The 12,481-nt window shown below is 54.8% G+C and overlaps 1 protein-coding gene across 1 annotated transcript; it reads left to right on the top strand.

The window, feature by feature from the left end:
- CLIP3 (CAP-Gly domain containing linker protein 3) lies at positions 1–11,829 on the top strand. Its single transcript, XM_049901447.1, has 14 exons — positions 1–210; positions 489–713; positions 4,482–4,621; positions 4,702–4,795; positions 4,993–5,154; positions 5,500–5,618; positions 6,522–6,758; positions 8,686–8,821; positions 8,982–9,110; positions 9,730–9,873; positions 9,942–10,065; positions 10,227–10,291; positions 11,319–11,391; positions 11,742–11,829. Exons 2-14 carry the CDS (start codon positions 548–550, stop codon positions 11,794–11,796), a joined length of 1,644 nt encoding a protein of 547 aa, XP_049757404.1. The 5' UTR covers positions 1–210; positions 489–547; the 3' UTR covers positions 11,797–11,829.
- The last annotated feature ends 652 nt before the right edge of the window (positions 11,830–12,481 follow it).

The following is a 12,481-nucleotide window of genomic DNA, read 5'->3' as shown; positions in this document are numbered from 1 at the left end:
TCCCAGAATCTCCTCCCCCGCTCCCGGTTGGGGGTAACGCGGCGCATGCGCCCTCGGCGCCCCTCCCTCTCCACCCCTATCTCCCGTCGGCGTCTGGGCCTCGTCCCCTTCTCTCTGTCTCCCTCTCTTCCCCCGTCACGTCCCCTGAACCCCATTACTTCCGCGGACTCCCCAGTCTCGGCTTTGGTCTCCAGCCCCAGCCCCCCAGAGGTAAGATGGGAAGAAGGGGACCTGCGGAGAAGGGGAGGGGCGAAGCATCCTGCATCCCGAGATAAACAAACCAGGGGAGGGGGCGGCGGAGACTGAGGGACCTGATGGCTGGAGAAGAATGGGGGGCTGGGCCCACATACCAGGGCCCCCTGATGGAGAACAGGAGTCCCTTATGGTGGACCAAGAACCAGAGCTGAGGGGCAGAGGCCAGCCGGGGCCCTGGGAGCTCAGATCCCGGAGCCTGGGGAGGGCCCTTTCTAGCCGCTGTCTGCTTCTAGGATTTGCTTGAAAGGCCGCCCCCAGCTCTACACTCGCCCCCCAGGGGCCACTCAAGACCATGACTAAGACAGATCCTGCCCCTATGGCCCCGCCGCCCCGGGGGGAGGAGGAGGAAGAAGAGGAGGAGGAGGAGACCGTCCCGGAGGCCCCCAGCCCCACCCAGGAGCGCCGGCAGAAGCCTGTGGTGCACCCCTCTGCGCCTGCCCCGCTCCCCAAGGACTACGGTAACCACTCTCCACACCCCGGAATCTGGCCTGGAGCCTTGGGTGGCCAGGGAGGGTGGGCTGAGCTCTGCTGGTGGTAATGGTGGAGGGGCTCTGGGGGATTTGAGGGTGAGCCCCCTTCATTAATTCACCCATTGGAGCATGGAATTGGAATAATACTAATTTTTGATTCATGACACATCATTCGATCATTTAGTTATTCAACAAACGTTTGTTAAAAGCCTGCCATGATCCCAGCTCTATGCTAGGAGCTGGGAGGAGCTGGGAGCACAGCACCAAGCAAGACAGACCCGGTTTTTACCCTAAGAGAACTCACAGGCCTCAGTAACAAACGAATAAGTATAAAAATATAAATATGTCATTGTAAGACATGACGAAGATCGTGTTTACCAAGAACAGGATGCTGCAAGAGCTCTTTGAGACGTTTCTCTAAGGAGGTAGCATTCGAGGGAGACCCAAAGGCGAATTGGGGGTTAACCAGGGAAAAGGTGGGGCAAAGGGGGCCTTGGAGGGGGACCACAGGAGCAAAGGCCCTGAAGTAGGAGGGTGTGGAGCTAAGAGGGTTGCCCCTTGGGGAAACCAAAACTGTCTAATCACGCACCAAGCAGTATTTATCAAGTGCCACTTTGTGGCAAGCCTTATGCCGGGCGATGGGAATTTATTCGTGAGCAATCCAGGCATGTTCCCTGCTCTCAGGAGAGGAGGAGAGACCAACGATGAACAGGTGAACAGGTAAACCAGATACATTTGGACAGGAATGAGAACTGTGAAAGAAAAGATGGAGAGGTAATAGATGATGGCTGGTGGGCAGCTACTTGAGAGGGAATGGTCAGGGCAGGTGTCATGGATTGAACTGTGTCCCCCAAAACGTGTGTGTCAACTTGGCTAGGCCATGATTCCCAGGATTGTGTGATGGTCCACCATTTTGTCATCCGATGGGATTTTCCTGTGTGTTGTAAATCCTACCTCTATGATGTTAATGAGGCAGGATTAGGGACAGTTATGTTAATGTGGCAGGACTCAATCTACAAGGTTAGGTTGTGTCTTAAGTCAGTCTCTTTTGAGACGGAAAAGAGAGAAGCAGAGAGACAGGGGCACCTCATACCACCAAGAAAGCAGCACTGGAAGTATAGGATGTCCTTTGGACCTGCCTGGGGTCCCTGTGCCTAGAAGCTCCTAGACCATGAGACGATTGATAACAAGGACCTTCCCCCAAAGCTTTCCCCTGGAGCTGGCACCCTGAATTTGGACTTCTAGCCTACTAGACTGTGAGAGAATAAACTTCTGATGGTTGAAGGCATCCACTTGTGGTATTTCTGTTATAGCAGCACTAGGTAACTAAGACAGCAGGGCTTTCAGAAGAGGTGGCATTTAAGCTGAGACAAAGCATGAAGGACAATCAGCGTGGCAGAGCCAGAGAAAGGATTCCAGGCACAGAGCAGCAAGCGCAAATGCCCTGGGATTGGCTTGAGCTTGGAACAGAAAGAAGGCCACGAGGCTGCAGCCAGGGAGTGATGAGAGTTAAGGTGAGAGGTTGGTAAGGGTCAAACCTGGAAGGACCTTAAACGCCATGGTGAGGACTTTGGATGTCTTCTGTGAAGAGGGGACAACAGTGGGGGGCGGAGGTTTAAAAACAGAGGCGTGGTGTGTCTGATTTATAGTTTTAAAAACTCCCTCTGGCTACTGAGCAAATGGAAAAAAACTCAAACCCCCTGCCGTCGAGTCCGTTCTGACTCATAGCGACCTTGTAGGACAGAGTACAACTGCTCCATAGGGTTTCCAAGGCTGTAATTTTTATGGAAGCAGACCGCCACATCTTTCTCCTGTGGAGCGGCTGGTGGGCTCAAATTGCTGACCTTTTGGTTAGCAGCCAAGCTCTCTAACCACTGCACTGCCAGGGCCACTGAGTAAAGAGGGCTGGAACTCCGCCAGAGTTGGATATAGGAGGAAGTTTTAGAAGACCTTGGCTGAGAGTCCCCAGCAACTGTGAGGTTCAGAAACTAGGCACCAGGTTCAGAGAGAAGGCACCTGCCAGGATGGGGCAGAGAGAATGGCCACTGAGGGCATGTCACCCACTAGAGGCGGCTTAGGGAGACTACAGGTTGCCTTCAGTCTGATGAAAGAATAAGAAAGCTATTTGGGGGGCTCAGGGTGGGGGATCCACCCCAGGAAACTAGAAAATCTCCTTTGGAAACTGTGGCCCAGTGGGAAGAGGGTCTAGGCTGCAGCCCCCAAGGAACCCTGTTTGCAGAACAAGGAGGGTTGAGTCACAGTGTAAAGGAGTCTGGAAATGTGGGTAAAGACACAGAGAGGGCTAAGGTGGGTTCCTTGAGGGAACCGTGTGTTTGTACGTTAACTCGGTAGAGAATGACTGAGCACCTCCTGTGTGCCAGGTACCATGCTGGGCGTTGGGGCTAAGGCAGTAAACAAGGCAGAAGAGACACATGGTGTTCACATTCTAGTGAGGGGACAGTGAGAAGGGGAAAAAAAGGGAGAAAGAGAGAAAGGGACCAGGCGGGCGAGAAGTAAACAAGCTGTGTTAACTAGAGCTGTGTGCTGTGATTCAGCAATAGGGCAGGAGACGGAGAAGGACAGGGGTGCTGATTTATACAGGGAGGTCGGGGAGGCCTCTGAGGACATGGCATTTGAGCACAGGCCTGCAAAGCCTGTGGAGGAAGCCTTCCTAATGGGGTGGGGAGGAGAAGGGTGCAGGGGTGGTGGGGGTCAGCAAGTGCAAAGGCCCTGAGGCAGGAATTTGCCTGGCGCATTGGAGGGACAGAGGTGGCCGTTGTGGCTGGAGAGGAGTGAGTGGGGGCAGAGGGCAGGGCAGTGATGGGGGCAGACTGTGCAGGGCCTTGTGAGCCACAGTAAGGACTTTGCTTTCTACTCAGTGCAGCAGAAGCCAGAGGAGGGCTCTGAGCCAAGGAAGGCCATGACGTGACTTGGGTTTTAAAAGGAGAACGTTGGACTGATTCCCGGACACACCTTCTGTATGGCACTTCCCTGGGCTATGTGTGATCCAGTTATCAATGTACTCATTCATTCAGCAGGCACTGAGTTCCTGCTCCGTGCCAGGCTCTGCTGGATGCTCATGTTGCCACAGAGGGCAGCACTCACCACTGCTCCTAAGCCCCCAGTCTAGTGCAGGGAGATGGGTGTCCCTCCGGCTGGCCACAGCTTGCATCTTGCCCATGGAGACATGTAGACTGCACAGTGTTTGAGAATTGGGAGATCTTTCTCGCAAGCCAGGGATTCTGGCGTTTTCGTTTTTACTCTGGATATTGGGAAAAAATGTGCCCACACTCTTGACAGCAGCAGTGGGCTAGGGCAGTAGTGGCCCCCTTGGGCATCCAGGCTCGGGAGTACTGTGCTGCTTAGCACACTGTTTCAGCAGGTGGGGCTTGCTGCTGTATGGGAATTGCGTCATCTTCCAATTTTCCAGGACACACTGGGGATCCAGATTTTTATGTGACATCTCTTGATTTTTAAACGTTATGCTGGCCACACAGAAAATGTCTGTGGGTTGACGATGGCCCATATGCCACCATTGCTGTCAGTGACTCCAGCTCATAGCAACACTATAAGACAGAGTAGAACAGCCCCACGGGATTTCCAAGGAACAGCTGGTGAAGTTGAACTGCCAACCCTTTGGTTAGCAGCCATAGCTCTTAATCACTGCATTAGAAGGTCTTAGAAGCAAAGACTGGAGCTCCCTTGCCTCGGGATGGTCAGTTTGCCTGGGGTGACTTTGGATTCTCATCACCCCAGCCTTCACCTTCTTCGACCCCAATGACCCGGCATGCCAGGAGATTCTGTTTGACCCCCAGACCACCATCCCTGAGCTGTTCGGCATTGTGCGCCAGTGGGTGCCCCAAGTCCAGCACAAGATTGACTTAATCGGCAATGAGGTAAGAGCACTGGGAAAGCCAGGGGGAGTGGGGAGGGGCCCCCCACGTTTGGGTAACCTTATGCGCCCTGGTACTTCCAGATTCTGCGTCGAGGATGCCACGTGAATGACCGTGATGGGCTGACCGACATGACCCTGCTCCATTATGCCTGCAAGGCTGGGGCGCACGGAGTCGGTGAGGGCCCAAGCTCCCACACCCCAGGTCCTCAGACCTGACACCCTTAAAACCACCAGAACCCAGGTCCTAAGACTCCCGTTCAGAACCCTGAGCCTAAGACCCCAAAGTGCTGCCCCTGAGGCTAAGGATTGTCCCCGTGCCCTGGGCCCTCGCTCTGGAGGAGGGGTCCCAAGTTGACCTGGGCTGTCGTGCAGGGGACCCCGCGGCGGCTGTGCGCCTATCGCAGCAGCTGCTGGCGCTGGGGGCCGACGTGACCCTGCGCAGCCGCTGGACCAACATGAACGCGCTTCACTACGCGGCCTATTTCGATGTACCGGACCTTGTGCGCGTGCTGCTCAAGGGTGCCAAGCCCCGCGGTAAGGCGGAGAGCCTGGCTGGGAGGGGGCGGGGCCCATGGGAGGGGGAAGGGCGGGAAGAGCAACCCGGCTGTGGGGAGGCGTGGCTCCTAGTGGTGGGCAGAACTGAAGTCTGGCTGGAAGGGGAAAGGGCACCAGGACCCGAGGAAACTGACTGGGAGGCTGGAGGGACTGGCAAGACCCGGTGAGCGGCGGGGCCGAGAAGTGAGAGGCGGGGCTCTGAGGTGGGGGCAGGGCTGTGCCTCAGGGGATGCGGGAGGCACTGGGGCTGTGGGTTAAGAGATGACTGCGAGGGGCCGGGGTCCCAGGGGCGCTCAGCGGAACCCTCCTGTCGCCCACTCCTAGTGGTGAACTCCACATGCAGTGACTTCAACCATGGCTCAGCTCTGCACATCGCTGCCTCCAACCTGTGCCTGGGTGCCGCCAAGTGTCTGCTGGAGCATGGTGCCAACCCAGCGCTTCGGGTACTGCCCCCCTGGCCCAGCCCCGCTACCCCCGCCTCCCCGCCTCCCCGCCAGCAGATCTCTACAGAGGATGGGGAGGTCAGAACCATGTGCTTTTCTCAAGGTTCCCAAAACATAGAAATCGTGTGTACATTCAACAAATATTACCTGGAGTTCACATGGTGCTCATTATGAATCCGATGAAGCCCGTTATGAGCCCTGTTTCACAATGGGCAAACTGAGGCAGAGCGATTAAGGGAGTTGCCCAGGTTCACCCAGCAAGGAGTATCTTTTCTTTCAATCCTGGCAGACCTGTAGCCTTGTAGATAGCATTTAGAGATCATGAGGTAAGTAGAGTTGCCTTCCGTGAACGAGAGGGTTTGGTCCCCCATAAGCCCTCAATATGGTCTTTGACCCCCAATCCCTCTATTACCAAGTTTGGTATCCCCAATACTAATCACCTTGCATCCAGGCATGGATATCTTGGGGGCACATGGCCTCGTCCCAGAGGCCCTGCCTGACTTCATTATCCATTGGCCCAGTTTGACCCCTGACCCTCTACAACACTAGGCCATTCTCAATGCTCATCCCCCACAAGGCACCATTCTGGGCTTGGGGCCTGGAGGCATGGTCCCTTGAGGGCATGACCTACAGCACCTAGATGTATCCCCCATTCCCCACTGGCTTCATTCCCGTCCCACCCCAGTTCCTTGACACACATCCACAGCCTGGGCCCTCGGGTGGGCTTCCCTGAGGATGTGGTCTGCACCTTGATGCCCTGTCCCTTCTTCTTCCCATGTTGGCCCAAGTCAGACTAGTCTCACCCCCGCTTCACCCCAGAGCCCAGGTCTCTGGGGGCGTGGCCTCCCTGGAGGCACAGCCTGTGTTGCTCAGTCTCTGCCCCCTCTCCCCATTGGCCCTCAGAACCGAAAGGGACAGGTGCCAGCGGAGGTGGTCCCGGACCCTATGGACATGTCTCTGGACAAGGCAGAAGCGGCGCTGGTGGCCAAGGAGCTGCGGACACTGCTGGAGGAGGCTGTGCCACTGTCTTGTGCCCTCCCCAAGGTTACGCTGCCCAACTATGACAATGTCCCAGGCAATCTCATGCTCAGTGCACTGGGCCTGCGCCTGGGAGACCGTGTGCTGCTCGATGGCCAGAAGGTCAGGGGCTGGGGATAGGGTGGGGGAGGGGCAGGACTCGGCCCCCTCATCCCTCAGAGCGGGCCCCTGGGCAGAGTGTAGGCTCCCCTTTGTCTGCCCTCCCTCCCAATCATTAACACAGTCCACCATTTCATCCAGCATTCTTCCGTGAGCACCTCCTCTGTGCCCCACCCTGGGCTGAGTGGTCCGTCTACACAGTGGGGGAGGCACAGGGCAGATGGTCAGGGCTGTGATGAAGGAGGCACAGGGCTGTGATGGAGAAGCACAGGGCAGAGGGTCAGGGCTGTGATGGGGGAGGCATTGTGGTGGCTACCTCTGCACTCCCAGAGTAGTCAGGACTTTGGGAAGTATAGGTCAGAGTGATGGGGCAGGCTGGAATAGAGCACCCCACCCAACTTGAAGTTGAGGAGGTGTGAACCAGGGGAAGAAACGAAGAAAAAGGTCTCAGGTGGAAAGGCCTAGAGGTCAGAGCAATCTTCTTCATTTAGGCATTCCAGCTTTCATTCATTTACCAGGCATTCTCAGGCTCTGCTGGGCCCAGCCCACCTCTGGCAATAAAGTGCTATATCCATCCCAGCCCTGCTCTCATACAGCACCATTTGTAATGAAAGATAAAAACCAAACCTGTTGCCGTCGATTTGATCCCGACTCATAGTGACCCCATAGAACAGAGTAGAACTGCCTCATAGGGTTTCCAAGGAGCAGCTGATGGATTGAAACTGCTGACCTTTTGGTTAGGAGCTGAGCTCTTAACCTCTGCACCACCAGGGCTCAACCCCCATGCCATCAAGTCGATTCTGACCAGTCAATAAAGTAAACCCATGTTTAAGATAATTTCTGGTGGCAATCAGGATTGTGCAGTTTGTTAAATGACTGGATTAAGTAAACTGTCTCTGGCTGAGGGCAGAGGTGGTTTCAGCTGTGATGGTCTAGGAGGGCCTCTCTGAGGAGGTGATTTCAAGGCTGAGACAGGAAGCAGCTCACCCTGCAAAGATATGGGGACAGCGTAAACAGCAGATACTAAGGCTCAAAGGTGGAAAGGGGCAGTGTGACTGGACGGAGGTTATCCAGTGTGGAGGGCTGGAGAGGGCAGCAGGAGCTGGATCACACCAGGCCTGCAGGCCACCGAAAGGAATTAGGATTTTGCTTCCCAGTGAAGAGCTTTGTATGTGTCAGCCCCATCTCGAAAGCTTCCCACACATGATAAAATCAAATCCCTGTGATAATTCTGAAAGGAGGAACCAGGCAACACTCCCCATTTTACAGCCCAGAAGACTGTAACAGGCCCTGAGAGTGGACACTGTTTGCTGAAGAGACGTAATCACAATCACTGCCCTCTAGAGGAACAGCACAGCACAGTGGTTCTGGGCTCGGGCTCGGGCTCAGGGATTTGCTCAGGCAAACCCCAGCTTTGCTACTGGGCCTGGGGTGGGTGATTCCATTTCTCTGGATGTCAGTCTTCTCATCTGTAAAGTGGGCTTAATAATAGTCCCCAACTCATGGGGTTGTGTGAGATTTAAATAAGTTAAAATGTTGGAGCACTTTAAATGTGGCAGGTGTGACTGGGAAAATGGATTTTCAATTTAATTTTAATTAAACTTAAATGGTCACATGTAGCTAGTAGCTACTCACTGTATGAGACAAGCCAAAACCAAACCCGTTGCCGTCGAGTTGATTCTGACTCATAGTGACCCTACAGGCAGGGCAGCTCTGTAACAGTTTCGTAAGGCAGGTGCTATTTCTCTTCCCATTTCACAGTGAGGAAATTGAGGAGAAAGGTTAAGTTATATAGCCAATAAATGGTGATGTTCAAGCTGAGATTTGAACCCAGGGCTCCCTCATCTACGTACCATGCTGCCTCTGTGCCAGTGGTCCACTCTGACCTCCCCGACGCCCTCCCCAGCCATATCCTCCCTTGTCTCCCCAGACGGGTACGCTGCGGTTCTGTGGGACCACGGAGTTCGCCAGTGGCCAGTGGGTGGGCGTGGAGCTGGATGAACCTGAGGGCAAGAATGACGGCAGCGTTGGGGGTGTCCGGTACTTCATTTGCCCCCCCAAGCAGGGTCAGTCCCAGCTGGGGCCCGAGGGGTGTGGGTGAGGATGGCGGGGTCCCCTCAGCAGTTCCAATGCTGCTGACCAGGTAATGGGGGTTGGCTGGGAGATGGTGGTGGGGCAGAGGGCAGAGGCTTGGACAACTCCCAGCCCAGGCTCTGTCTCCCCCAGGTCTCTTTGCCTCCGTGTCCAAGATCTCCAAGGCGGTGGATGCACCCCCCTCATCCGTCACCTCCACGCCCAGGACTCCCCGGATGGGCTTCTCCCGTGTCACTGGCAAAGGCCGTAGGGAGCACAAAGGTCAGAGGGTGGAGCCCTAGACAGGGGAGAGCCAGTCTTGAGGATATTTTGTGGGCACCCCAGCTTCTGTGACTTGATTTCTCCTCAGACCCAAACTACAGCTTTAGAGGAGGATTTCTGAGTTCCTGACTTCCGTGATTCAGTTTCTCCTTTGGCTCCTTCAGTTCTTAGAAGGACCCAGGGGTTTCCTGCCTTCTGTGACTTAATTTCCCCTCAGGTCTAAAGGCCTGTGGGTTTCCTGGCCTTTGTCACTTGATTTACCCTCAGACCCAAACCCTCCTTTATTTTAAAAGGAGAATTTCTGGGTTCTTGAATTCTGTGACTCAGTTTCTTTTTTGGCCCTAATCTCAGCTCTGAGAAAGGATTTGGGGGGTTCTTTAGGTTCCATGACTCAGTTTCCCATGCCTAAATCTTCCCCCCAGTTCTGGGAATGGAGTTTTCTGGCATCAGGGATTCAGTTTCCCTTTGATCCCAAAATGCCCCAGTTCTGGAGAAGGCTCTGGCATTCCCCTGATTGGTGCCAGGACAGGATTCTACCTCGGAGTTTTCCGGGCGGCCTGGGTCTCCAGGGCTGGTGTCTGGAGGCCCCACTTCTACCCCTTGCCCCCTCCCCCTCCAGGCAAGAAGAAGTCGCCGTCATCCCCGTCTCTGGGCAGCCTGCAGCAGCGAGAGGGCGCCAAGGCTGAAGTCGGGGACCAAGTCCTGGTTGCGGGACAGAAGCAGGGGATTGTGCGCTTCTACGGGAAGACAGACTTTGCCCCAGGTGAGGGTGGGACTCTAGGCTGGGGGCCAGACAGGGCCACAAAGCATTCTGACACTGGCTTGCTCTAGGTTACTGGTATGGCATCGAGCTAGACCAGCCCACAGGCAAGCATGACGGCTCAGTCTTCGGCGTGCGGTACTTCACCTGCCCCCCAAAGCATGGCGTCTTTGCTCCAGCATCCCGCATTCAGAGGTGAGTCCAGACTCCAGTCCTCAACCCAGGGCACCTCTCAGAGCCCTGACCCCCTCAGATGGTCTCCTCCTCTTGGACCTGAGGGCAGTGTGGATCCCACCACACACCTCATAGACCCCACCTCTTGTGGATCTGACCCCCCCACTCCTGTGTTTCCCCAGGATCGGTGGATCCACTGACCCTCCTGGGGACAGCGCTGGAGCCAAAAAAGTGCATCAAGTGACAAGTGAGTTGGGACCTGGGGTATGGGGATGAGTGTAAGTCTGAGGGTGGGAGGCAGGGTCCTGGGTTCTCAGGTGTATGCTGGTGAGAGTCCCCAGTACGTAATTGTGGACATAGAGTCCAGGCACATGATGAGATGGTCCCAAAGGGAGTATGTGCTGCAGGTTTGGGGGTGTTAACAAGGTTTGGGCAGGCACTGGGGATGTGAGGTCAATGAGTATTGGGGACATGGGTGTGTATTGATGGGGCAGGCACTGGGGATGTGAGGTCAATGAGTATTGGGGACATGGGTGTGTATTGACAATACCCAGATGGATATTGGGAATGTGAGGTCCAGGTAGGGACTGGGGACGTGGGTAAGCATTAGGTGACAAAGGGTTCAGGTGGGTATTGGACACATGGATGGGTATTAATGGCAAGCAGTCTGGGTGGGTATTAAGGACACCAAAACCAGAAACCAAACCTGTTGCCATTGAGTCGATTCCGACTCATAGCGACCCTACAGGACGGAGTAGAACTGTGCCACAGAGTATCCAAGGAGTGCCTGGTGGATTCGAACTGCCGACATTTTGGTTAACAGCCGTAGCTCTTAACCACTGCACCACCAGGGTTTCCACTGAGGACACAGGTGGCTGTTAATAACAAGGGGTCCGAGCAGGGATTTGGGATAAGGGGCTGGTATTACTGAAGTGGGGTGCAGGTCAGCACTGGGAACATGGTAGGTATAAATGACAAGGAGTCTGGGTAAGTACTGGGGACATGACTTAGTGGTAATAACGATGGGGGGGTGTCCATGGTGTAGGATCTGTACTGGGGATGTGGGGTCTCAGTGAGTGTGAATGACAACAATCCAGGTGAGTGTTGCAAACCCAGGATCTATGAGGGGCTTGGAACCACAGGATCTGAGCAGGTCTGGGTGGGTCTGGAAGATCCATGCATCTGAGCCAGCAGGGTACTTCAGGTCCAAGGGGTGATATGGGGCTCCCTCTGTCATCCCCTCACCTAAGGATCTGCCCTACCCTCCTCTCCAGTGACACAGCCCAAACGTACCTTCACGACAGTCCGTACCCCAAAGGACATCACGTCAGAGAACTCCATCTCCAGGTGTGTAGCCAACCCCTGTCCTCTTTCATGGGATGTTTAGGAAGTGGCATCCACAAGGTCGCTGGGCTCTGTGGCCTGGAGCTCAGAAGAGAGGTTGGGGCTGGAAACAGAAGTTAGAAAAACTTGTAGCTAGGTAAGCTTACCCAGGAGCAGTCTTTATGGAGTGGGGCCCCGCATTGAATTCCAGTGACTTCAACTTGTAACGGGCAGGTAGAGGAAGCCTGAGAAGGCCCAGCCAGGGAGGTAAAGACAGAATCCCAAAAAGCTAAACTCCAAGTCCTTGCTGGAGGGTGGTGGATCCAGAGGGTCCTGCACTCCGCATCAGGTCATGATCTGGTTCTCCTTTCTAGGTTGCTCTTCTGTTGCTGGTTTCCCTGGATGCTGAGGGCGGAGATGCAGTCTTAGAGGCCCTCATACTTGACAAAGAGACACAGAGCCCCCTCTAGCATCTCCTGAGACAAGGAGTCCCCTCTACCCTGAGATAGAGATCCCCAGTAACATCCAGAATAGAGACCCCCATTAGCCAACCCTCAATCACTGAGGCCCCATTACTAACAGATTCCCTCTGATAATGCCCCAGATACAGACCCCCATGTCACCCAGAGATTCCCTGAGTATAGCACCTCCAGGTTAGTCCCCATCCTAACCCCTCACGGCAGACCCCCCGATTAACAGATACTACCCCAAATGACAGTGACCCTGTCCATATCATACAGCAGGGCTTTCCTTAGCCACTCATCACTGGATCAGAAATCCTCCCATGGACAAAGACTCCACAGGTCCCCTTGACATAAACACAGGTCACACCTCCAGAGTAATGACCTTCATGTCACTATCCCCCATTTCCCATAAGCACCCTTGAGATGTTGTAACCCCATGGTCACCGTGAAGCCTTCACAGTCCAATCCCTAATCAGAGACCCATTAATAGACCCCTGTCCTTGCCCCTCAAGAAGAGACCCATATTAAACAGCCCACTGTCACCCCCAACTTACAGAACCAAAACAGTCCTGGAAGTGTTCATTACAGGACCCTCAAGTCTTCCTATCCTCTGCCCTCTCAAGAAGCCCCCAGTGCCTTGTATGAAGCCC

The sequence above is a fragment of the Elephas maximus genome, chromosome 11 (genome assembly GCF_024166365.1).
Source record: "Elephas maximus indicus isolate mEleMax1 chromosome 11, mEleMax1 primary haplotype, whole genome shotgun sequence".
Taxonomy (NCBI): Eukaryota; Metazoa; Chordata; class Mammalia; order Proboscidea; family Elephantidae; genus Elephas; species Elephas maximus.
Note: the sequence above shows the minus strand (reverse complement) of the source record. Positions and strands in the feature narration are given on the sequence as shown.

Excerpts from the sequence above, each read along its gene's own strand:
- CLIP3 (XM_049901447.1), top strand. The coding sequence starts at position 548 with ATGACTAAGACAGATCCTGCCCCTATGGCCCCGCCGCCCCGGGGGGAG. Across the intron at positions 9,874-9,941 it reads GAAGACAGACTTTGCCCCAG|GTTACTGGTATGGCATCGAG; the intron begins GTGAGGGTGGGA and ends GGCTTGCTCTAG. Across the intron at positions 10,292-11,318 it reads AAAAGTGCATCAAGTGACAA|TGACACAGCCCAAACGTACC; the intron begins GTGAGTTGGGAC and ends CCTCCTCTCCAG.